This window comes from Gymnoscopelus microlampas (assembly GCF_963454915.1).
Source record: "Gymnoscopelus microlampas genome assembly, chromosome: 24".
NCBI lineage: Eukaryota > Metazoa > Chordata > Actinopteri > Myctophiformes > Myctophidae > Gymnoscopelus > Gymnoscopelus microlampas.
This window is the reverse complement of record NC_139961.1, coordinates 30591369-30616352: the sequence shown is the minus strand read 5'-3', so window position 1 is coordinate 30616352 and position 24984 is coordinate 30591369. Positions and strand designations below refer to the sequence as shown.

The 24984-nt window shown below is 42.1% G+C and overlaps 1 protein-coding gene across 2 annotated transcripts in view; it reads left to right on the top strand.

Moving 5' to 3' along the window:
- LOC311040446 (uncharacterized protein) overlaps positions 1-24827 on the top strand; it is a 34445-nt gene extending 9618 nt beyond the window's left edge. Inside the window, exons 2-5 of one of the 2 annotated variants that reach the window (XM_084050741.1) lie at positions 4705-4925; positions 14083-14172; positions 17250-17504; positions 20276-24827. In XM_084050741.1, coding sequence (XP_083906867.1) covers positions 17255-17504; positions 20276-22212 — 2187 coding nt within the window. In that variant the 5' untranslated portion in view covers positions 4705-4925; positions 14083-14172; positions 17250-17254 and the 3' untranslated portion in view covers positions 22213-24827. The remainder of the gene's footprint in view (positions 1-4704; positions 4926-14082; positions 14173-17249; positions 17505-20275) is intronic. The other variant, XM_084050742.1, reaches the window with a different exon arrangement.
- Positions 24828-24984: the final 157 nt, after the last annotated feature.

Sequence of the window (24984 nt, the reverse complement as noted above, 5' to 3'; positions counted from 1 at the left end):
CGAGACCCCCCAAGATAATCATAATTTGAACTGGGGAATTGTAGGGAGTTGAGACATTACATTTAGTTTGACTCGGTTCCACATATAAATATAAGGAAAATAGCCGATCTACAGTACAAGCTCACAATGCCTCGCGTTGCAACTGCGAGGCGTTGTGAGCTTGTAGATCAGCTATTTTCCAGCTATGTTTTTTGCCTCTTTCTTTCTTCTTTCTTATAGACAATTTGGCCAATGTTTGACCAGTTTTTATAGTATAATTTGTTGATTACTTTTGATGTAGTAGTCCTTAAATTGTCACTTCACTGGGGAGCCCCCTCCGGGAAAAAAAACATATGGGGAACCACTGATGTAAAGCCTAGTTCAGACCAAAGAACTAGGCTTTACGAGATGACGAGACATGATTTACGAGATGACGAGACAAAACCGGTTTAAGCCCAATTACTTTCTCGCACAACGGTGTCAATACAAATCTGAAGTAACCCTAAAAGAGAAGTCGCTCTGTTTCACAAGTGCTGCATGACATGTAATGTACATGCTTATGTATAGTAGCGGAGTGGCCTTGCCCAGAAGCCCAAAATCACCCATACAGAGCATGGTTTGAATCAATATGTGAAATACATTGTTTTATACATTAGACAGCTTTTTCTTTTTACTAATCTCATCTGTAATGCATAGATTAACCTCGTTAACCCTAGCACCCCTAGTCTGGGGCTAACAGACTATGGGCGCCTCTTCACCAAGAGGGAAAAAAGGAGCACACCAAGTATAGAGCCCTGGGGGACCCCGGTCAACAAATTATGGTTTAAGTGGTTAATAAGCAACATGGTTGACAAGCTATTTAGTGATTCCTCTGTTTTACATTTTTAGGGTTATCACCATGGGAACAGAGGCTGCTGATTTTGGCAAGGTTTTGTGCCAGAGTTTGCATTCAAAAATATATATAAATAAAGAAGAAAATCTGTATTTCGTGGCACAAACCTCATCTGCGAAACTGTGTGTGGGAGAGGACCCGTTGATGATGATAGGAGGAGAAGGGAACATACAATAAGTCAAAGCTGGAAACAATAAGTCTGAGACTCTTTAGACTAATGATGTCATTCAGAGACGTGCTGGGCTGCTGGAGAGATATTAATGAATAAAGCCCGATTTATCCTTCATCGCATGGTGGTGTCACGCGTCCAAAAAACTATAGCTGACCCACAAGCTCACACCGCGTCCCATCCGCAACGCGTTGTGAGCTTGCGGGTCCGCTATTTTCGGCACGCGACACCGTTGTATGACAGATTATAAATTAGGCATAAGAGACTGTCTGGACACACACACAGAGGTTGATTGTTACGGGATGTGGAGGGTTTTTTTTCCCTGCTCGTTTGAGTTCACAAAGTTGGTCTTCAAATCCTTCCAAGTGCATGAGCTCTCTGTTTCTAGACAGCATCGTGGATTATCGGTTTGATAATCGTCTCGCCTTGATTTTATGAAGCGTATTATTTATATAAGAACTTGGACAGACCACCATATTTGTCTAAGGCCAGGCCCTAGAGATAAATAAAGACAATGTGATGTTTACATCGTGTACTTCATGTCGTTTCTCCAACTGGTGGGCCAGTGAGACCCATTACTTAACAGAGTTTATTTATCCACATTAACCCTGGCATCAATATTTTGGGCATGTCAATACAGATAAGTTTCAAAAGAAAATTATTTGAAAATAACATTTCTATGAACTGAAGCATAAAATAGGACTTAAGGTGCTGTAAGTGATATTTTCTTTTACCTAATTGTTAAATAGCTCTATATTTCCATAGCAATCATTGCTAAAGAGTGTTTTTTTTTCAGTAACAGGGGGCTCCCCACCTCTCCAGCTCTTCAGTAAACAGAAAATGCTAATTTTCAGTATGGGATACCATTTTCATCCAATCAGGAGATAGAACTTTAAACAGGATAGTAAAAGGAAGTAAAATTGGAAGTAATGAAATAAATTAGCAGACAAAATTCAAACTGGAACTTAAGCAGATAAATGTTTGTGGGATTCTCTCTCCTGATTGGATGAAATTTGTAACCCACCTGAACATGTATTTTCTGTTTACTAAAGAGCTGCAGAGATAGGGACACCTGGGATACTGAACGAACACCACAATTGCTGTTTTTCCCTCCCTCTTGTCTATACTATAGACACTGTGCTGTGGATTTGAACCACTAGACTCCACAGTGGGAGGCAGGTACTTTACCCCTGTGCCACCCATGATTGTTAAGGCCAATGCATACTACACTTTTAGAGCCAAACTAAATTCGGTTCGGGGAGCCCTCCCAAACCGAAGCTTTTTCTGCTCTCCTAATGTAGCATTCATTGGGCTTTACAGCAATGATTGCTATCAAAATATAGAGCTTTAGGTTCACCTTTCACTATAGCATCACAGCATTTCAGATGGTGAGACCTGTCTGGTGAGAGCTGTCAGTCACACAGAATGCGTGATGAGTAATGTTTTGCACAACTATAGTTAATTATAGTATATACATAAATGTCCATACTTGTTGATACTAAAAGCACGAGGGGGAGAATGCATTCACAGAGAGTTAAATATCCAACACACATGATCATTTGTTTTTCAATTGGTACCAATGGGATCACTTATGGAAATCTGAATATGAAAAGGGTATATATCAACTACTGTATGAAACTAACAGCATTAACATTATCATGCACCACTGGTTATTGTAATGTTCTTGTCTCTTCATTTACAATGGCACACTTGTTTTGCTTTAATTGCTGTTTCCTGTTTCTGTTTACGGCAATGCATTGATGCCTTCAGACTGACAAGGTTCTATGTATAAGTAGTGAAGCTTAGGCACCTGTTTCCAGCTCCCAGTACATACATAGAACAGTGCGAGAACACTGCCAAACGTTCTGTCCAGCTTTTTAAATGAGCTGTGTGATTCACGGCGGGGTCTTGTCTGGTAAATGAAATAGGATGTGTTTTTGTCTGGTTTCTCTCAGCAAGCTGAAGCAGAAAGCCCGATTTATACTTTGTCGTAGGACGGCGTCGTGGACTGAAAATAGCAGATCTACAAGCTCGCAACGTGGCGCTTCAGTGACACGTCGTGAGCTTATCGATCTGCTATTTTCCATCCTATGATGGCGCATAAATTAGGTACAAGTCTGACGTATCCTTGGAGGACGGGACGGGAAAGAACACGCAAGCCTTTCAAAGCGCCGATTCGGCCTCCTTGTTTGTCTGTCTCGGCTCGTTGCCGTTATCAAGAGCGCCTGATGTCCCTGCCAAGCATAATGCTTTGATTTTTCAGTGCCGTCGTGAGAATGCAAGGGATTTCTGACTGCAGCGAAGTCCAATTTGACTTTGAGTAAAACATTGTATGACATGGCCGTTATGTCTGTTTCAGTTAATGTCAGCGCATGTAGTGGATCTTGGAGATTGGAGGGTGTCGGGTCTCATTGATATGATGTTTTCAGAAACAGCAGTGGGCACTGGGTGTTGGCAACACGAAAAGTCAAATTTTCTTAGCTGCCTGTGTCTAGTAGTAGAGCTAATGCAGTATAACATGTTTGGTTGAAGGGACCTTGTTTTAAATTGTTCGAAGTGTGATAATCAATTTAGAATACCAATTAGAGATTAATGGTTTTGAATGTTGTACTTGACCACGTGATATACAGTATGAAAAGTAGATTGAGTGTATATAGGCTATAATTAGTTTTTGTGTATGTGGCATTCTTACAGTACAGCTACAGTATATTTACTGTATCCTAGAATTGGAACCTTGGGTTGACTAATCGACTAAAACCTTTCTTTTTTAAATTTATTTTTTATGATTTCCACAATTTGTCTAAATGGCCTTTAATGAGTTGTCTTAAAAGGAATGTTTTTAGGAATACTGTAGGTCATTTAAACTTGAGTATCTAAATTGCTCTTAAATATCAGACCATTTCTTTTTTAAGCAAATGCTGTTTTGAAGTAAAAGTGCCTGCGCAAAGTCACAGTTTGAAGGACAGAAACACTTTCCATTCTCATCTTTACAAGCCACCTGTGGCCTCCAACACTATCAGACTCCCTTCCAAGAAGGGACACACTCAGTATAAAATAATAGGATTTTGCCATGTGTAAAATATTTTTTACTGGCGGCATCTGTGAACCTTCTTGTCTACTGTTCAGCCCCCCCCCCCCCTACATTTTTTATGAGCTCTTAAAAAAATTTGAACAGCAATTTTATAATTGCCATTTCTATCTTTTTGCCATTTTCAACCTTAACCCTAAAGCCTGACTTATACTCAGTTGCATGCCGGAGTTTTGCACTGAAAGTAGCTGATCTAAAGCTTGCGACGCAACACTGACGTGTAATTAAATATAAATCAGGCATAACTCTAACCTTAACCCACAAATGCCTAATTCTAACCCTAGCCCCAACCTGAATCTTTTCCTATGTAAGTCGAACTCGACACTTTCTCAAATTCTGCTAAACTGCGGCGAATGGCGATATTTGGCCCTCACAAGTATAGTAATACAAGCACCCCCCCCGCCCACACACACACACAAAACAAGTAGACGTGTGTCTTAGGGAAACTGTATCAAGGCCAAGTTCTGTCTGGTTGGGGATGGCAACTCGGTGTTACAAACCCCAGCCTCCTGAGAAACGCCATGGAGCCTCACTGCCTGCCATTCAGCCTGGCTTTTCCTTTTCTTCTTTGCACAGGGACTGCTGGACAGCAGCGAGTGCCTGGCTGGATCCCCTGTGCGGTGTCAGAGCCCTCGCTCATGCCTCGAGCAAGTCCCAGAGCAGCGACCCAACGCCAGGCGAAATAGAGGAGGCCAAAACCCCAGAGGCAAGCCAAGACAGGCTTGGCTCATCGAACTAGACAAGGGAACCGCAGAGGGCAGAGGCCTTCAAGCTTGCAGCGAGGAAAGGCCTCTAAGGTGATTAAGTGTCTTTTTGCTATTTGAGAGGTACCGCCTTGTTAATTGACGTGTCGCAGCCATTAGTGGGCTGGTGTGAACAAATTGCAATTGTACTGTAGGTGTAACCTCGTCTTGTTATTGTGCATTGGGATTGGGTCAAGATTTTTCTTTATCAATTAGATCATTCAACAACACTCTAGTAGCCAATATATATTTTTATATTCCTACTGTGTCTCAGCAACTAATTTCCCATTTGCTAGATTTTAGCTTAGGTTGAGAATCTTCTTATATATACAGTCTTTATAGCCAGTTTTACACCACCTGTATAATTAGTGGTTTTGATCATACAAGGGTAAAACCTTCTGATGGCAATTATAAGACATAATAGTGTTTACTTTATTACTAATTCAGAAAGAAAGAAAAACAAGGCTATCACTTGTTTTCTGGGGTTGTACTTCCAACTCTCAATCAGAATTTTATATTTGATCTCTTTGGCATCTTTTTTCCGTTTTAGAGCAACAAATACCACAGCAGAGGAAAACATACATTCAACCATCAGCGTTTATTTTCACACCATGCTCTTGGCAGCGGTTTGCCAGCCTCTTTAGCACCGACATGTTTAAAGGATTAAGGCGCCCTGCAAGAGCACTCTGCGGTCTAAACCAAACGGCGGCACTCTCCGGGGCCCCTAATTGTTCATTTATGATCCGCGGTACGACAGTGTCGCGCACCGAAAATAACAGATCTACAAGCTCACAGCATGTCGCATCCGCAACACGTTGTGAGCTTGTAGATCTGCTTTTTCCTGGCACGCGACACAGTTGTGCGACGTCGTACAATTGTTACATCTCATTTAGCGGCATGGGCTCTAATGTATAACTCCCAAGGAAACGTGACCACAAGGCCTTTCGATTGCTGTTTGAATGGATGTGTGAATGAGGCAATGGAGATGAGGAATGTAGGCGACGTTCATTCTTTTTTTCTTTCTTCTGTGGGCTTGACTCCTGACGTTAAAGGAGGGGCTTGTGTGATTTGGCCTAATGTATGACGTGTAAAGTACATTTACTCAAGTACTGTACTTTTACTGTACTGGATTTTCAACTTTACTGGAGTATTTCCAATTTTCAGTACTTTTACTTCTACTTCACTACATCTCAGAGCAAATATTGTACTTTTACTCCACAACAATTATTTTAAAACTTTAGTAACTAGTTACTTTGAAGATTTGGATTATTATTACAAAACTTACATTAACCACTTCAGCCCTATAAATATTTCTGGCATTTGAAAATAGCCGATCTACAAGCTCACAATGCGTCGAGATGCCACGCATTGTGAGCTTGTAGATCTGCTATTTTCAAAAGATTGTTATACACTTGAAAACCTGAAATGGGACATTCTGCATAATGATTACTTTCTACTTTTGGTACTTTAAGTACATTTTCATACCAATACTTTTGTACTTTTACTCAAGTACATTTTTAATTCCGGACATTTACTTGTAACAGAGTATTTCTATATTGCAGTATTTGTACTTTTACTTAAGTAAAACATTTTAGTACTTTTTCCACCACAGTGTATGACCATATCTGGCATATCATCAGACAGCTAGCAGGCTGAGGCTATAAAGTCAGCATAAGGCTGCTGTCTTAAGTAAGAAGAGAGGTGGAGAGAGTGAGACAACATGAAATAGAGCAAACATTTCCTGATGAATTCTCAACTCAAAATGGAAGACTGGGAGATGGAGACTGCAAAATATTTTTGTATGGCCACTGTGAACTACTGGTTGTTTTTTTGGAACTATCCTTGAGAGCTTGTCATCATGGCTGGCAACTTTGCGTGATGCGCGTGTGCCCCCTTGTGGTGGAAGTATTGTGCTACAGATTTCAGCTTGACTAGTTCTGGCTGGAAAGGAAATCAGTGTCCTCCAGTGTTGGATGAACACTGACACAGTAATAGGGCATCGCAGTTGCGGCCACTTCCGGGTTCCATTGCAAAATACTCAATGCATTTTTCCCATTGACATTTCCAAAAATATTTATATCAATTAATTTAAGCCTAGAATCAAGCCATCCAGGGTCCTGGTGAATCATGACCATTAAACATTTTTTTCTGTGATTTTTTTTATTTTATATTTAATTATATGATATACTATATTTAATAAATACCCTTTGTTTTGCCGTTTTCAAAAAGACGTTTTCACAGAATCAAACGTTTTATGGTCATGATTCACCAGGACCCTGGATAGCTTGATTCTAGGCTTAAATTAATTGATATAAATATTTTTGGAAATGTCAATGGGAAAAATGCATTGAGTATTTTGCAGTGGAACCAGGAAGTGGGCGGTAACTGCGATGCCCTATACAGTACACCCCCACACCACACATGGTACAGATGTATCAATGATATCACCTGTCCACACAAACAGACATGATGCCACATTATTATTGTCTATACATACCAAACAGAGATGATGTCACAGTAATATTTATCCCATATCAAAATTGCCTAATGGAACAAGCAGATTTATCCAAAAAAAGTAGCAGTCCACAAATGCACAATAATATGAAGAACTTGTCTTATCACAAGCAACAACTATCAATTAACAGCTTAAAAAGGGTCCTACACCTTTAATTAAAGTCAAAGGCAAGTTGTGAGTCAGAGACAGAAACCTGTAGATGGGTAGATATGAGAGAGAGAGAGAGAGAGAGAGAGAGAGAGAGAGAGAGAGAGAGAGAGAGAGAGAGAGAGAGAGAGAGAGAGAGAGAGAGAGAGAGAGAGAGCGAGAGAGAGAGAGAGAGAAAGAGAGAGAGAAACTGTGGTGGTGGTAGTAGTAGTGATAGTTGGGCAACTTCTTCTATGAGAGATGTGTGCTGTCTTTTGAGCTACACTGTCTTGCATATATAATAATAGTAATATACCGTAGGTCACATTGGTCACAGCATCGTTGAGGTACTTGTAGGTGCTGTGTGCTTGGTTCCTACTTCCTACATCTAGATGTTAACCCTATGTGTATGTGTGCATTGCGCAATATGTATGTATAAATATCTATATGCATGTATCTCTATATGTATGTATTCAACGCACATGCGTCAGGGTTAAAACTTGCTGCATGTTACGTTTTTCCCAAGTCTGTTCGTTCATAATATAAGCCTGATTGTGGGAAGTAGCTTCTTACTGTAGCTATTGCCAGTGGCTTTGTGGCTATGTAGCCACTTGTCACACGGCGTGTCTGATAAGCCTACAGTACAGGCTGTGTTCACTCAACATAGGGCTGTGTAATTATCCAAAATATATATATTTAGAAAAAAATATATATATAAAAAAAAAAAAAAAATATATATATATATATATATATATATATATATATATATATATATATATATATATATATATTGCTCATGTAGGTTAATCGCATAATCATATTCAAATACTATGGGACAGAAGTCCCGAGCTGAGCGTGCCCTACTGTCAATTGATTAAGAGAAGGACAGACGGGTGCAGACTCTCAGTGAACAGTCTATAGAAACAATCTGCACTCACTCAGTCTGCACTCCCAGGTGAATTTTCTTAGATTTTTTTGCATTTAATCGAATAATCGAGAAGCTGGTGTTGTGTCGCGGGGGTCTCCAAAAATAGCAAAGATTGCTGTCACGCGAGCTTGTAGATTTTCACTTTGCTTTTGTTCATTAATCATAATGGAGGCAAAAGTTTTAATTCATTGTGATATTGATATTCGTCGTATGTGTCCTGGATGGAGGACACAGCTCCCCAGTGATGCAACCAGCTACAAAATGTTCTCACTTTCTGTCATTTTAATCATCTTTCTATCCTTGAAAGGACGTTTAGTTCTCACACAAATAGCAGTGCAAGTACACACACACACACGCGCGCGCGCGCTCGCACACACACACACAGACACACACACCTAAACACAACAATCTGGCGATTAAATCTACTGCGCATTATGTCTCATTTCAACGTGCAATTCCCTGCACTCTATATTTTCTTTATTGCTTTTACTGTGTTGCATGATGACAGCTGCAAACTTAATGTCCCTTTAGGGATAGGAATGTGTTGAACTTCAACTCTAAAGAAAGAGTCAACCACGGTATCAACATACTGAGGGTTTGAGAGTTGCCACAGTGGGAGAGTATAGTCGCTGTCGGGGGGAAACCATGTATGTCCATTGTCCAAAACTGTTACTTTTCAGGAAATGGAGAAAAACACCTGTGTTCCAATGGACCCAATATAGCTATTTTTGGTCACAAGCTCTAATATCATTCATTCATTGGTTAAATATTAATAAAACCCACAGACACACTGAACCACTTTCACTCTCAAAATGTTTCAAAAACAGCAGATCTACAAGCTCACAATACTGTACATTGCGACACATTGTTTTTTAGGGTAGGGTATTCATTTATGGAAGAACATTGAAAAAGTTGAAATATGGTGATACAATGTTTCTGCCTGACAGCAACAATACTGTAGGCCCAGTACTGTATGCATGATAAGTAACATATTTGGGCTGAAGTCATCAACATGACATGAAGTCAGAGATCCAGATTAAAGACATGCCGTTATTGGACTCCGTCTGCATAAAAAGAGATAATTTCTCTCAAACTGAATACTTGCCAATTCTACAAACATTAGCAGGTTGTCATACTGTCCGTCAGCTGTGATATTATATTTACTTTATATTGCCAGACGTTGAATTCCTCTTCCCCCTACACTACAGACTGTAGAAACCAGTGGCGTGCACAGACATTTTGAGGGGCAGGTGCTCAAGTAAATTATACTTTTTTTGTTGACTTGGTCTGCTCTTTTTTTCCTCTACACCTATACCGCTTTGCCAAAAATAGCCGATCTACAAGCCCACAACGTGTTAAGGGTGACGTAATGGTCACATAACCGTTACGTCATCTCCAACGACGAACCCACTATGACGTCATCCTACTGCTCTATAACTGTCCATCGACTTCAGTCTTCAGTGTTCGATTATAAATTCATATATTCTCTTTAACTGTCGACTAAGTTGACCTTCTTACAATCTTAGTTAATCTTTGATTAACCTTTGGTTGCAAGCTATTAAACCCCTAACTCTAGTAGTAAGATTCATCCTCTACTGGATTCCACCATTCTAGCATAACTCCGGTAATTAAGCCCATCATTACAGGACTCCCCCAATAGGTTCTTCAAACCAATTCAACGAAGACCGGCCTGCCGCACCTGGCGGTTCCCCCTCCCTAACATTATAATCGAACCACGTTTGATTTTTTTAGCAGATTTCCAGATGGATTCTTCCAAAATCCCTAAAGAAGAGGTTTCCCCCATGACCGATGTTGATGTTGGTTCGAGCTCCCCCCTTGTCATCAAGGCTGAGCCTCAAAATTTTTCTGAGCCTTTTTCTCGGGTCAAAGTCGAGGACACCGACCTCCTCCCCCCCCCCCCCTCACTCCAACACCCATTCACGCCAGATTCTCTGACCGGGGGGACATTGTTCGTTTGACGGCCGCCCACCAGGACAAATTGGCCGACACTGCCCTCCAGGTTCGGGTCCTCTCCGAGCGGCTCGTCGCTTATGACCGCGAACTGGCCGCTTCTAGAGCTGAGTGTACGAATGTAAGGACTGAGTGTGCCGCTGCTCGGGCGGACCTCCGTACTCTGACCCTTAGGTTCACTGCCTTTATGGACTCTGCTGTACCTGGGTTAGGGTTAGGGTTAGGGTTAGGGTTAGTCTGCTGTACCTGCGTGCCCCGTCCTAATCTGAATGAATTCCGATGGGCCCCCTACCTCCAGTCATGGACTCCCCACCCAGACCAACTCCCGGCCATCCCCATTCGTCGGGACTCCCCCACTCCTTTCATGGACTCCCCACCCAGGGGAGTCCATGAAAGGGTGACGTAACGGTCACATAACCGTTACGTCATCTCCAACGACGAACCCACTATGACGTCATCCTACTGCTCTATAACTGTCCATCGACTTCAGTCTTCAGCGTTCGATTATAAATTCATATATTCTCTTTAACAATCGACTAAGCTGACCTTCTTACAATCTTAGTTAATCTTTGATTAACCTTTGGTTGCAAGCTATTAAACCCCTAACTCTAGTAGTAAGATTCATCCTCTACTGGATTCCACCATTCTAGCATAACTCCGGTAATTAAGCCCATCATTACAGGACTCCCCCAATAGGTTCTTCAAACCAATTCAACGAAGACCGGCCTCCCGCACCTGGCGGTTCCCCCTCCCTAACACAACGCCTCGCAGCGCGAGGGGTTGTGGGCTTGTAGATCTGCTATTTTTGGCTAAAGTTCTCCTCAGAAAAGGGATGCTAGGTTTCGAGTGGTTATGGTAAAAAGAAAAATCATATCACATAAAGAATTGGCGGACCCCCTGTAGTAACTCTGAGGACCCCCTGTTGAAGACCCCTGCTTTAAACTTTCTTTTTTTCAAAAGGGCACTTCTGGTCAAGAGGGCAAAGGGCAGGTGCTCTAGCACCACCTAGAGTCTGTGCACGTCCCTGAATCTAGCTGAGTCAATTCAAATGCACTGCGCTGTATGTCTGTGCATTCTGTGACTGTATGTACTCAACACTGTTATCACACATGGACAGAGGTGGAAAGTAATGAAGTACATTTACTCATGAAGTACTACTTAAGTACCATTTTGATGTATTCTGGAGTATTTCCAATTTTCAATACTTTAACTTCTACTCCACTACATCTCAGAGGGGAATATTGTACTTTTACTCCACTACAATTATAGGAAAACTTTAGTTTCTAGTTACTTTGTAGATTTGGATTTTTATTACAAAACATACACAAGCCACTTCAGCCCTATACATTTTGGCCATTTGAAAATAGCCGATCTACAAGCTCACAATGCGTCGCGATGCAACACATTGTGAGCTTGTAGATCTGCTATTTTCTAAAGATTTGTATGCATTTGAAAACTTGTGAAATGGGACATTCTGCATAATGGGTACTTTCTACTTTTGGTACTTTAAGTACATTTTTATACCGATACTTTTGTACTTTTACTCAAGTAGATTTTGAATTTCTGAACTTACTTGCAACAGAGTTTTTCTACATTGCAGTATTGCCACTTTTACTTAAGTAAAACATTTGAGTACTTTTTCCACCACTGCACATGGAGTCTAAATATTTAGTCGGCTAGTACTGTCACTCTTTATATCAGGGACTTGCTGTAGATGGATACAATTACTTTGACAGGCTGTTGAATACACTTGTGCTCCATTCAATCTACAGACAGGGTGATTAAACAAAGGGATTCTACTGTTGCGCCTCAGCCTTAAACGGCCAGTCCGGTGCGTCACAAGGGTAGGGACAATAGATACAGAAGAGATGAACGCTGGAGCAACACGGACAATTTAAGCCTTTTATTGTTACAGTGCAAGTAAAAAGTTGACAGATGTTTCGGTCTTTCGACCTTCCTCAGAGTCATGAAGGACTCTGAGGAAGGTCGAAAGAACCTTTTCTAAAAATGAATAGTTTATCATAGTTCATGAATGACATGGCTTTTGTTGTCCTTACATCCTGTAGTTACAACCAGTATGTAGGCACAGTGGCACACGGCGCATTTTGGTCCCTAGACTTGTAACCAGCATTAGTCTTTCAATGTTTTATCACTAAACAACTGTAGCAACTGTGGATTAATGGCCTTGCTTGATTAAAGTTATTGAGGGAGGTGAGAATGTTACGGTTTGTCTTACTGCATGCCCCCCAAGCCAGTGCAGACCTAGGCACAATGCTAGTTATGTTTCCCTATGAATATTGCAAACGGCCAAGCGAATTATTTAAAAAACATAACCTGTGATAGCATACATGTCGTTGGTCATGTTCATTAATAAAGTTACACAATTCCAGCCAATCAGGAGAGAGTACCCATTTATCAGATTAATTTCGATAGTGTTTCAGTTCCATTGTAAATCCGTTACCACAATGGAAACGAGCCTAAATAGGAGCGACGGGAAGCAATTTCTCCTTGAGAAATTGCGGCCGCCATTGTTGTGTACTGCTGTTTGCCTCTCGTCGGACTGCTTAGACGAGTTGCACAGCTCTCAGACCGGTAAGAGGCGTGTCCGCTCAGATTCTGAGCGTAAGTTACATTCCGTGCACAAATACCAGGGCTCTGGCCCAGAAGTTTCCTCGCCCCTCCCGTTTGTATGCGAGAGCTGGCGAAAACTTCTGGGAACTCAGATTACACTATCCAGTAGTGTAGACAATGTGGTTCAGACAGAATGCATTCTGTTTAGCTGTCTCTAGATGTCGCTCAATGTTCTTTCAAAATGATGAGCATTTTCTGCTGCAAGTGCCTTTCAGTTGATTGATTGATTGATTGAATACTTTATTAACAGTTTGCAAAGACAAGCACAGGGAAGTACAGTTCAATACAAGGTCTGTTAAGAGGATTTTAAACCCAAGAAAGCACTATGGCTTGTTTCCATTCTTTGTACTCAATTAATCGAAAAAGTTGATGTTATATTTGTGCAGAACTCAAGTATCGTTTTGATTTAGCAAGTAATTTCTCTTGGAACTGCGACCATAGTAATTTACAGCCAAAATAAAATTGTAATTAGACTTTGTAATTAAACACATACTATTTCAGGTTAATAACCTGTCAGACTAAACGACACGTCCAGGGTAATCTGGATAATAATAAATAAACTGCAGAGTTTATAATACATTGAATATTGAAGATGTTAGACACAGGGTTAAAGGTTTGGTACATAGAGCTACAGTAATATCTGGGCATGATATATGATGTTGTGCGAAATTAGCAAATCTACAAGCTCACAACATGTCAAGGTGCAACGCTGTGTGAGCTTGTATATCTGCTATTCTTTTCTGCCGGTTGCATGACACCCACATTTCCAGCTTTACTGGGAAGACAGGTGCGCTCTATGAACACCACAAACCGTATAAGTATCCACATGATGAGTTATACCTAAAACACTAGAAACTACAAAACTGAATAATAAAAGATCTGCACGATAGGCGACGGCATGCATTGGATATTTTTTGCCATGAAGGAATCGTTTATTGTCAGACTTGTCGAAGGAGCTTCAGCTGTCAGGTTTTTGCCTTTATTTATTGTTGTGTTTTTTTGTTTTGTCTCTTATTCCCATCCTTTATTTTCCACTGGAGGTTTGACAGAGCAAGGCAACCCAAGTTCTTTGCTTTGAACAGCAGTGACCCTGCCTGATGCTGACACTGACTGACTGAACTGTTCCACAGGTAATCTACCAGCATCTCTAAGACCATTGATGAAACAAAAACACAATTTTACACTATGGAATAATGTATTTTGAAATATGACATTTTCTTTGCAGCATGATGATAAAAACAGTTAGTATAAAACAATTTGGCCAATTGATTTCAATTTGTGATTAAAAATAAACAAGTGAATGGACCTGCAATACCTTCCATTGATGTTAGCCACTCTGTGGCTTTATTTACTTAAGCCCTATTTAAAACTTCTCAAAAATAGCTGATCTACAAACTCGCGGCGTGTTGCAACCCATTGTGAGATTGTAGATTGGCTCATAATTGTAGATCGCCCATTAATGACATGCCCAAAATAGGGACACCAGTGACTAGGATGAAAGTGGTTAGAGTTGAAGGCCAAGGAGAAAAAGTAAGTGTTTAATAATGATTTAATAGCCTCTAGCCAGTGACTGAGCAGCACAAATATGTAGGGGCAAACTATTACAGAGCCTACAGTTTCATACTGTACTGAAATGAATGGAATCAATACAGTGGCTTATAATAATAATAATAATAATAATACTACATCAGACTTGATAGTCTGATAGGCTTCCTCCAGAATCAAACAAACGACAGGCTGCTTTGGAAAATGGTCATCTGTAATGTCAAGTATACACTACTATGAGTCATAGTCAATGGACTAAACATGGCAGACCTCTGGTATGGCCCTTTAAGCATGGCACATATTTGGTGCATGCAGCCGTGCAGCAGATATGCAACCAGTAGTGGTGTACTACGCACGCATGTGTGCGCGCGCGCGCGCACGCACGCACGCACGCACGCACGCACGCACGCACACACACACACACACACACACACACACACACACACACACACACACACACACACAAATAAAGCATTCAATTTGTAAATACCCCTTGTTGTAGTTTTGCACACACTGTACATACTGTATATTATGTAACCTCATTATGTCCAAAACCATTGGAAATGGAAAAAAATAACCTGTGTTCCAATAATTATCTTTTGTTATTTTGTAATTGTTAGCACAGAGCTTGCCACACCAAGATTCCCTGCTTGTACCTGTATGGATGAGTCACAAATAAGTAGGGTTGTCCGATATTGGCTTTTTTACCGATAACCGATATACCGATATTGTCCAACTCTTAATTACCGATACCGATATCAACCGATACCGATATATGCGGGGATTATTGTGATTAGGGTAAGCTCAAATTTCATATCACACACACCATATACAGTAAGAACTCCTGTAACTTATTTATAAAGCAAAAAAAAAAAAAAAAAAAAAGTTTTTTTTTTTCAAAAACCGATACCGATATTTTCCCGATATCAATTTTTATGCTAATATCGGCCGATAATATCGGGAGGCCGATAATATCGGACATCCCTACAAATAAGCCTCTTGGATCACACGCACGCACGCACGCACGCACGCACACACACACACACACACACACACACACACACACACACACACACACACACACACACACACACACACACACACACACACACACACAGGTCTGAGGAGTTGAGGAAAGTGTATTGTTGCTCTTGAAATGTTACCAGCTCGCATGTGCATACACAAGGGTTCAAAGGCTGAATTTGCAATTTAGGCATTTAGCAGGTCCACGCTCTTAATCCAGAGCGATTTACAGTAAGCAAGGAAAACACGAGGCAGTACATCAAATGCATAGGCTCTAGACGTAGACGTCTAAAACAGTCTAAAACAGTGGTCCTCAAACATTTCCACGTCAATGACGCCAAATTTATAATATGTATTTGGCTGCGGACCCCATAAGAGAAGATTTGTCAAACATTTTCAAAAATAGCAGATCTACAAGCTCACAACGTTTCGCATCACGACAAGCTTGTAGATGGGTTATTTTCGATTAGCCGAAAGGGCTTAAGTGTTTAAACTGTTGCTCAATCTGCACCCTCAATGACCCCTGGGGGTCCCCGGACCCCACTTTGGTCTAAAAGCCTATGCTTGACTAACCGCATTTCACAAATTGACAAGTGAGAATATCAATGCTTGGCGATGTTTGTTTAAAACCACCTCAGAACATGACAAGCATGTGTGTGTGTGTGTGTGTGTGTGTGTGTGTGTGTGTGTGTGTGTGTGTGTGTGTGTGTGTGTGTGTGTGTGTGTGTGTGTGTGTGTGTGTGTGTGTGTGTGTGTGTGTGTGTGTGTGTGTGTGTGCGTGCGTGTGCGCGCGCGCACGTGTGTGTAATTTTTGTTCAACTGTTTGTTGATAAAAAACGTAATACTACGATACTTTGGGCCATGAGGCATCTGTTCAAGACACACTTCAGTATCTTCTAGTGAGCTCCTACAGTATGTAATTATGGTAAACATAATTATACCACGCTGTGCATCCAGTTACTCTCCTTATTCAAGTGTGAAAATCAAGCTACACAATGCTATGTTTGCACTTCGGCGTGCAATATTTTAATTAGGCTATTAACTATAATATTCATTCATGCCTACATCTTGGCAACATTGGTCTAACTTTATTAAATGATTTATGTGACACATAATTACAATACACTGTATATGGCAGTATAATATTCTATTATTACAATAGGCAATTCATTCATTGTGAGAAGTAATAGGACGTTATGTCAATTATTGTTAATATTGATTTGGGGAAAGAAGACTGAACTGCTCCTGAATGCCCATTGTGTTCATGTTGTAAATGCAAACTGAAACATCAACTTAAAATAGGGGATAAAGCGGAGAACATTCATAATGAATAATAATAACACAAAAGATAATTGTGTAATTGTTGTTAGGGTATTTGTCAAGTACATTTGTACATACCTGAAATTCTTCCTCTGCATTTACCCTTCCTAATTATTTAGTTTTTATTATTATTGCATCTTTTTATTATTAGGAGCAGTGGATGCCATTAATAAGGCACCCGGGGAGCAGTTAGGGGTTAAGTGTCTTGCTCAGACACTTCGACACATACACTGGGTGAGCCGAGGGACAAACCGGCTTTTCTAATCTTTACTATCTGATATGTCTCCCCTCTGACTGTCCCCTTTCTACTCTGCTGCAGAAACCATGACCATCCGACCTGTCCATCTCTGCATGGTGGCCTTCCAGCTGTGCACGTGGTCCTCTGTCCACGGCGGGGCGTATTACGGACACAAGCAGCCCCTTCAGCAGCACCAGCCCTTGCCGCAGTACAATGACGGCTTCCCCCAGCAACAGTACCTGGGGAATGAGATGCCCATTCAGCCTCAGTATGTAAAAGAACTGCCACAGCTGCCTATGCACAAGGGCAAAGAGAGGCCTCTGAGTGAGGGCAAAGGTGAGAGTGAACCATTATTTGCTCTTTTTAAGGTAGAGCAAGCAATGCTGGGCAAGTTTATAACGCCGGCATAAAACTGTGGCGTGGTGATGTGAACGCTGTGAGTGTGGCCTCCAGTAATTACATTCAGTATCGATGAAAAATATATGTGAAATTCAATTTATTTTTATTAAAGCTGGACTCACACTATAGGATTTTTTAAATGTTAAACGATTTGGAAATATTCGAGCATCTGACACTACAGGGGAATCCTATTTTCTTATAGTTATTATCTTAAACATGCACACACTACAAGATTTTAAAACAATGAGGCATCACACACGGATTCTATTCAGATTCTCGGGCTTGCTCGAAAGCAGCACCTCGTGTCATTTCATCTCACACGATCACATGTGGAAGCAGTAGCAGTAGCATAGATTTAAACAACAAACCGCACAGCCGCTTGAACTTGCAGTGGTGACGAGCGGTAGTGATATGTCTGAGAAGACACGTTATAGACAGTGTTCTTGCCACATACAGTATCTACAAGCCCCAGCTGTCCAACTCACCACAGGTTGTTTGGACTGCTGCCAAATGTCCACTCATTAATTTCACATCTGTCTCCTTTCTCTCTTTCTCTCGGTCATGCACGATGCCCGTATTGTTCCACAGTAGCGATCCAGATAAATATCAAACATGTTTGAAAATTGTTGGGATGGCCACCACAAACAAATGCAAATCTGGAGGCTTAAGATTGGATCTTTGAAACGCTCACACTAGAGGATAATCATACCCGACACTCGCTCACTATCTAAGCTGGGGTACGGAACACTCCCCTGATACTCGGGAGAGTTGTTTCCGACCCAAAAACAACGGTACCAGTCACATAGATCGGGAGCGAAGATCGGCCAATATTATCCTGTAGTGTGAGCGGTTCAGAGTCGCACGTGACCGAGCGAAAGACAGTCTACAAGGAGATGTGAAGTGAATGAATGGAATGTTGGCACGTAACTGGTCAAAACAACCTGTGGTGAGTTGGACAGCTGAGACTTTTAGATATGTGGCAAGAACACGACTGTCTATAACATGTCTTACCTGGTACTGTTTATCACAACCATTTGTCCATCACCACTGCAGGTTTAACCGCTACTGCTACTGCTACTGCTTCGCATGTAATCAGGTTAGGTGCTGCTGCGTTCGTTTGTATTGCTTCTGCAAGCACAATAATCGTAATAAAATCATGCAGTGTGTTATGCACCATTATTTAAAAATCATGTAGTGTGTGGATGATCAAGATAATACGATCAGAGACTCTTATGAGATTATCCTGTAGTGTGTGATGCCACCAGATTTCCCAATCGAGTCATACCAAACCTGTCTCTCAAAGGGGAGGGACCCTAGACCCTGTCTCTGAGAAAACGTAAAATGTAATTGACCCTCTCCCTCTGTGTCTCTATTGTGTCTCTGTTAGATTTGATCTTTAATTGAATACTGCCAGTCCCGTGTGTGTGCGTGCATGCACGCACGCAGGCATGCACGCATGCTGTCTGTTTCTCTCTCTTTCTGTCTCTGACTAAATGTAAAACATTGGTGTTGTATGCACACTCTCTTGCTAGAAGTAAATTGAATATACTTGACAGACAGGTGTCCGTGACCGATGTAAACATATTCAGGTATTGGCTGCTGGCAGCGTGCGCAAGAAATTTGTGAAGTAGTCTACAGGATTAGCTGTAGATGGACTTAACAGACAGACGGACAGGGGTGAAAACAACATTCTCTGCCCTAGTTTTCCGTTCTCCGTTCTCCTGCTGTTGGCGGAGATAATATGGGATATAAGCATGACAGTAGGATTGGATCAGCTCGTAGCGCGGCACCGAGTGCCGTGCTACGAGCTTGTATATCTGCTATTTTTGAAAAATAGTGAAAATGTGTGCAAATCTTTGAATATATTTATTTTTTAAGCAAATATTTGTAACTCAAATCTTTGCTTCAATCTGGGGGTCCCTGGAACAAAGATTTTTGAGATGGCCTCCACGGCCTCAGGTCTTAAGGGGTTTAGAGAAAGAGAATTTTATGTTGAATAACTATTGAAATATTGAATATATATGTAATTCTTTTTTTTTTAACACATTGCGTGCCAATCGCGTAGATCTACGCGATTGGTCTTTTTTTTTTTTTTTTTCGCAGGTTCACATTTCATTGTAGGCCTCCCTCGCAGTGACACATTTCATTGTAGCACACCCGGATATGGAAATATCCGTATCCGGAGATTTTCGCCATTATCTCTGAGTTTTTTTCTCCTCGCTGAACACTGTTTAACATAAACCGCGACTACTGCGAAATGGAATGTCGCCGATTGAAACGGTCTTCTCTGGGCCACTCACACAGCTACCCTGTGTGTCTACAAACAGTTTAACGCGTGATCTTAAGGTATTTAGCGAGGTCTGTGGTGACGTGAAAAAAACAAAAAAACAACAATAAATCGCTGGCACTGGTGAGTACATTATGATATTACACTCTGGCGTGGAATGTGTTAATGATTCATTTTTTGGCTTTTATTGATACTGTAGGACAGTAGGCTGACAGGAAATGGGGAGAGAGATGGGGAGTGACACGCAGCAAAGGCCGTCGGGATCATGAGTCGAACCCGCGACACGCTGTCAGGCTTGGATTACCAGCTTAGGTGCCCAGACGGTTACACCAACTGTCCGGGCCAATATAAATGTAATTCTAGGGTCAATCCTGACTACCATCCTGTAGGTCAATCCTGACCTTTCTCTTCTCATTTACAGGACAGACCTTCCCCAGAGGAGCTAAAGGCCCACCTCCCCCTGGTCCTGGTGGAGAGGGTCTACGAGAGGGGCCTCCAGGAATTTCGGGACCTCCAGGGCCACAAGGTCCCCCTGGGTTGCCAGGCCATGCGATGCCAGGCCCACCAGGAAAGCTAGGCCCTCCTGGCCCCCAAGGTTATCCAGGAATCGGAAAACCTGGAATTCCAGGAATGCCAGGAAAACCTGGACCAGGCGGAATGCCTGGACCAAAGGGCAATCTTGGGCCTAGTGGGGGTGGAGGGCCCATAGGACTATCTGGGCCTCCAGGGCTACCAGGTCCTCCTGGTCTGCCAGGTATTGGGAAACCAGGGGGTCAGGGACTCCCAGGACAGCTTGGACCTCGAGGGGAACCTGGCCATAAGGGTATGCATGGACTTCCCGGTCCCCCAGGGCCTAAGGGGGACAAAGGACACGATCTGCCTGGTTTGCCAGGCATGAAAGGGCCCAGCGGCCCACCAGGGCCCCCTGGTCAAGGGGGCCTCCCTGGAATTGGTAAAACTGGTCTGAATGGACTCCCTGGGCAGCCAGGGGGACTAGGAAAACCTGGTCCTCTTGGAGATTCGGGACCGGCGGGGCCACCAGGCGACGGTGGTGCACCAGGACCACCAGGCTTGCCAGGATTAGGAAAACCTGGATTAAATGGTTTACCAGGACAACCTGGGGTCCCGGGTGGGAAAGGAGAACTCGGCCCACCTGGTTTACCTGGGGGGCCTGGCATGCCAGGTTATGGCAAGCCAGGTTTTGCAGGCCCTAAAGGCCACAAGGGACATGCCGGCTTTCCTGGGCTTCCAGGTCCAAAAGGTGACAAAGGTCAAGGAGGTCCTCCAGGGATGGGTGGCCCTCACGGGCCCGGCGGAGCACCTGGTCCACCGGGTCCAATAGGGCTCCCTGGAGGTCTTGGTTTCCCAGGGCCAAAAGGGGAAGGGGGGGCCGGAGGATATAAAGGGCCACCAGGTGGAAAGGGTGACCTAGGGCCTCCGGGACTTCCAGGTCAGCCAGGTTTACCAGGAGCGGGTGGACAGCCAGGACATAGAGGGTTACCAGGGCCCTTGGGCCCTAAAGGAGAGCCTGGTCACAAGGGTTTACCCGGGCTCCCTGGTAACCCGGGATTACCAGGACAGAGAGGCGAGGCGGGACAACCGGCAGAGAAAGGCCCCCAGGGACCCAAGGGCATACCAGGATTTGCTGGACCAGGGGGACCGATCGGTCCTCCTGGGCATCCGGGGCCAAAAGGTGAAATCGGTCCACCTGGTAAACCTGGATATCCCGGTGAAGGGAAACCGGGACTCCCTGGCCACAACGGCCCTCAGGGTAAGACTGGCCCCGACGGGCCCCCTGGCCTTCCTGGACAATCAGGCGTGCCTGGACCCCCGGGACCCCCGGGACCCTCTGCCGTGTCTCCTGACCTGGGACATATTCTCCCCGCGACGGGCCCTTACAACGGCCAAAAGCAAGGTTACACAAAGCCAAAGAATGGTGGCGATCTGGGCGGAAGCGGCCTGGAGATGCCGGCGTTCACCGCCTTGCTCGCGAACCCCTTCCCTCCCGTCGGCTCTCCCATCGTCTTCGATAAGCTCCTGCACAACGGCAATCAGAACTATAATCCCCAAAATGGCCTATTCACCTGTAGCGTACCCGGGATCTACTATTTTGCGTACCATGTCCACTGCAAAGGAGGGAACGTGTGGGTGGCTCTGATGAGGAACAATGAGCCAGTAATGTACACGTACGATGAGTATAAAAAGGGCTCTCTGGACCAAGCATCGGGGAGTGCTGTGCTCCCGTTGCACCAAGGGGACACGGTGCACGTGCAGCTGCCATCTGACCAGGCAGCGGGACTTTATGCTGGTCAGTATGTCCACTCGACGTTCTCTGGATATTTATTGTACCCACTGTAAGTGAGACAGAATAATTACCCATTGTGACAACACTATGATGCTGATGAAATCTACCACACGTCCAAATGTACTATGTAGAAGCAATGTGATTGATTTGGATGGGTAGTCAATTTTTAAGCAACACTTATGACAGATTGTACAGTATCACCTCTGAAATTAATGTTAGAGGCACAGGAGAGGCACAAATGGTATTATGGTAGAATCTGTATATAGACATTCTGATGAATAGGTGTGCTGTCAAAGGCCTGTATCAGCTTTTTAGAGAGTTGAGTAGCTGATAAAAGAATACTGAAAGCTTGGAAGAGTTTGTGAGATGATGATACGAGGATGCATCAGTTTCACAGGAAATATGTTTTAATTAATAAATATAATCTATGCCACAAACAGTGCTATTGTTAATCTCATTTTCAGCTGCCGATGTACGTATCTCAATCATTCATGTTATTTTTCCTTGAGACTTCTATTGTTTGAATCATGGATTTGTTGTTTTATTGAAAAAACATAATTGTGCACTGCATACCTAGATTCATATTGTTTAAGCCATGCATTAATGTTTTATTCATATCAGTGCAGAATACTTTTCTGGAGATTGCCCTGAGCAATGAAAATCTGCTTGCATTAACTCACACTATACTTACATATTTTGGCACATAAGACCTTATTGGTGTTCACTGTACAATACATTTACTCAGTTTATAACAATATCTGACAATATATGGTTGGTTTATATTCATTTTCTCCATCTTTTCAGTAGGGGCCATCATGTAGATTATTGTTTAGGTTACAAAACATCAAAGAATCAATGTTTTTCATTTCAACTGTTTTATGTTATGAAACAAACATAACTGTTTTATGTTATGAAACATTTTTGTATATATACATTATAAAATTAATGTGTCTTTTGTATATTTTAAGTAGGTGGCCCAGATCAGATAAATTCCCATATCATATCAAGTTGCCCACTATCGGCAACAAAACATACAGTTATCAGCTAGTAATATTTTCCCCAAAACTCAGAAGCTGAACTGTTTTAACCGCTTAAACCCTCTATACTTAGCAAACTGGATATAAGTTGCCTCTGTACTTGGTGCACTCTTTTCTTCCGCTCTACACCAAACCTCTTCGCAGAACATAGCTGATCTACACGCCATGATTTGTAAAAGTGATACAATATGTGGGTTAGTTCTCCCATACCGATATCAAAGTCCTAAAGTTTTGTGGTCTGGCTGCTCTCCTATGATGACCACTGCTGTGAAGCTCTCCTCAAACTTCACAGCAATGAGATCAAGGAGAAAATTCTCCTCATCTTGCTTCACGTGTGACGAGTCACAGACTTGCCTGTTTCTGATAACACCAGCGTAGGTGTCCTCATTGTTCTTCTCTCTATTTTCCCTCAAACTGCTCTTTTGAGTGAATCAGCTTTGAACATATTATGAGCAGTCTACTGGTCTGGTAATCATCCTAGTAAGTCTCCAAAGCAGAACACGGCTTGTTTTCCTCCCAACACGAAAGTAGTATGACACTGTTGATACCGCAAAAGACCGGATCCGGACAGGCATATTATCCAGGCATATCCATGATGATCACTTGCAAATTTGCTGTTTTTCCTGTTGAATTAAAGCAGTGGTTCTGAAAGTGGGTCCGGGGAGGCGGAGACCCCCAGGGGTCCTTGATGAGGTTCCAGTGGATCCCTAGCAAAATGAGCTATTATAAAAAAAAGAATCAGTTTAACCACATGTAAAATAGGGCTATTTGTATACTTTATCCATTCGAAAATATCCGATCTATGTGAGCTTGTAGTTAGGCATTTTCAAGTTTTTGAAAAACATATTTTCAAATGGTGGTCCGAGGCCAAATACATAGACCTGAAAAGAACCACTTGAGAACCACTGAATTAAAGAGCCTGTACACTGCCCAGTTACTGAGCTGCTTCTAAATCATTCTATGGCCATTGTCCAAGACAATTACTCCTGGCTGGCTTCCCCAGAGTCTCATCAAACAACGCGATGCGTTGCTTGTAGATCTGCTATTTTCCACGAAAGTTCCCCCCAAAATAGGGATGCTGGGGTTCAAGTGGTTAAAACTTTTTGAGCCATTTGAACATTTGCTTTACAAATTAATGTTTTGTAACCTGAGCAATAATTGCTCCTTGTCTATTTGTCAGTATTCCTTTATCTAATTTATTTTGTATGACTACTGATTACCTGGAATTGTTATGTCGTGTTGAACAGTGAATGAGGGGTTTTATTTCAAAATGAAAGTGCCACTACTGTATATCTATTCAAACTAAAGTTTCATAAGCACTACACATGATCCAACTATATTGTTAAGAAATTATGAGCAAGTCTTAAGAGATTAATATTAAAGAATATTGGTTATGTTGTAACCAATAATCAGTATCTGTCACTTCTCATAAGTTTACTTTCAATGGTGGATATCTAATTTTGGAATGAAACTCCTCAAATGTAAATATTTTTTGTTGATATATAGTAAATGTAATTGTACTCTGGACAATGGTGCACAGCATAGGCAAACAAGAAACGCTTTTTTCCTCAATTTTCTTCCTTTTTCTTTTTTGTATAAAGATGAACCAATAAACTGATATGTGTCTTGTCCAGTCTGGATTAATTATTTCATGCTGAATGTTACTGTTGAATTTAAATACAAGTTATTGCTTTATATCAATATGAAATGGCATGTCATTAGAAAAGCCTACTAGGTCAATGTAATAAATACCCCACTAAATTTGACTAGGCCTACAACTCTCTCTCT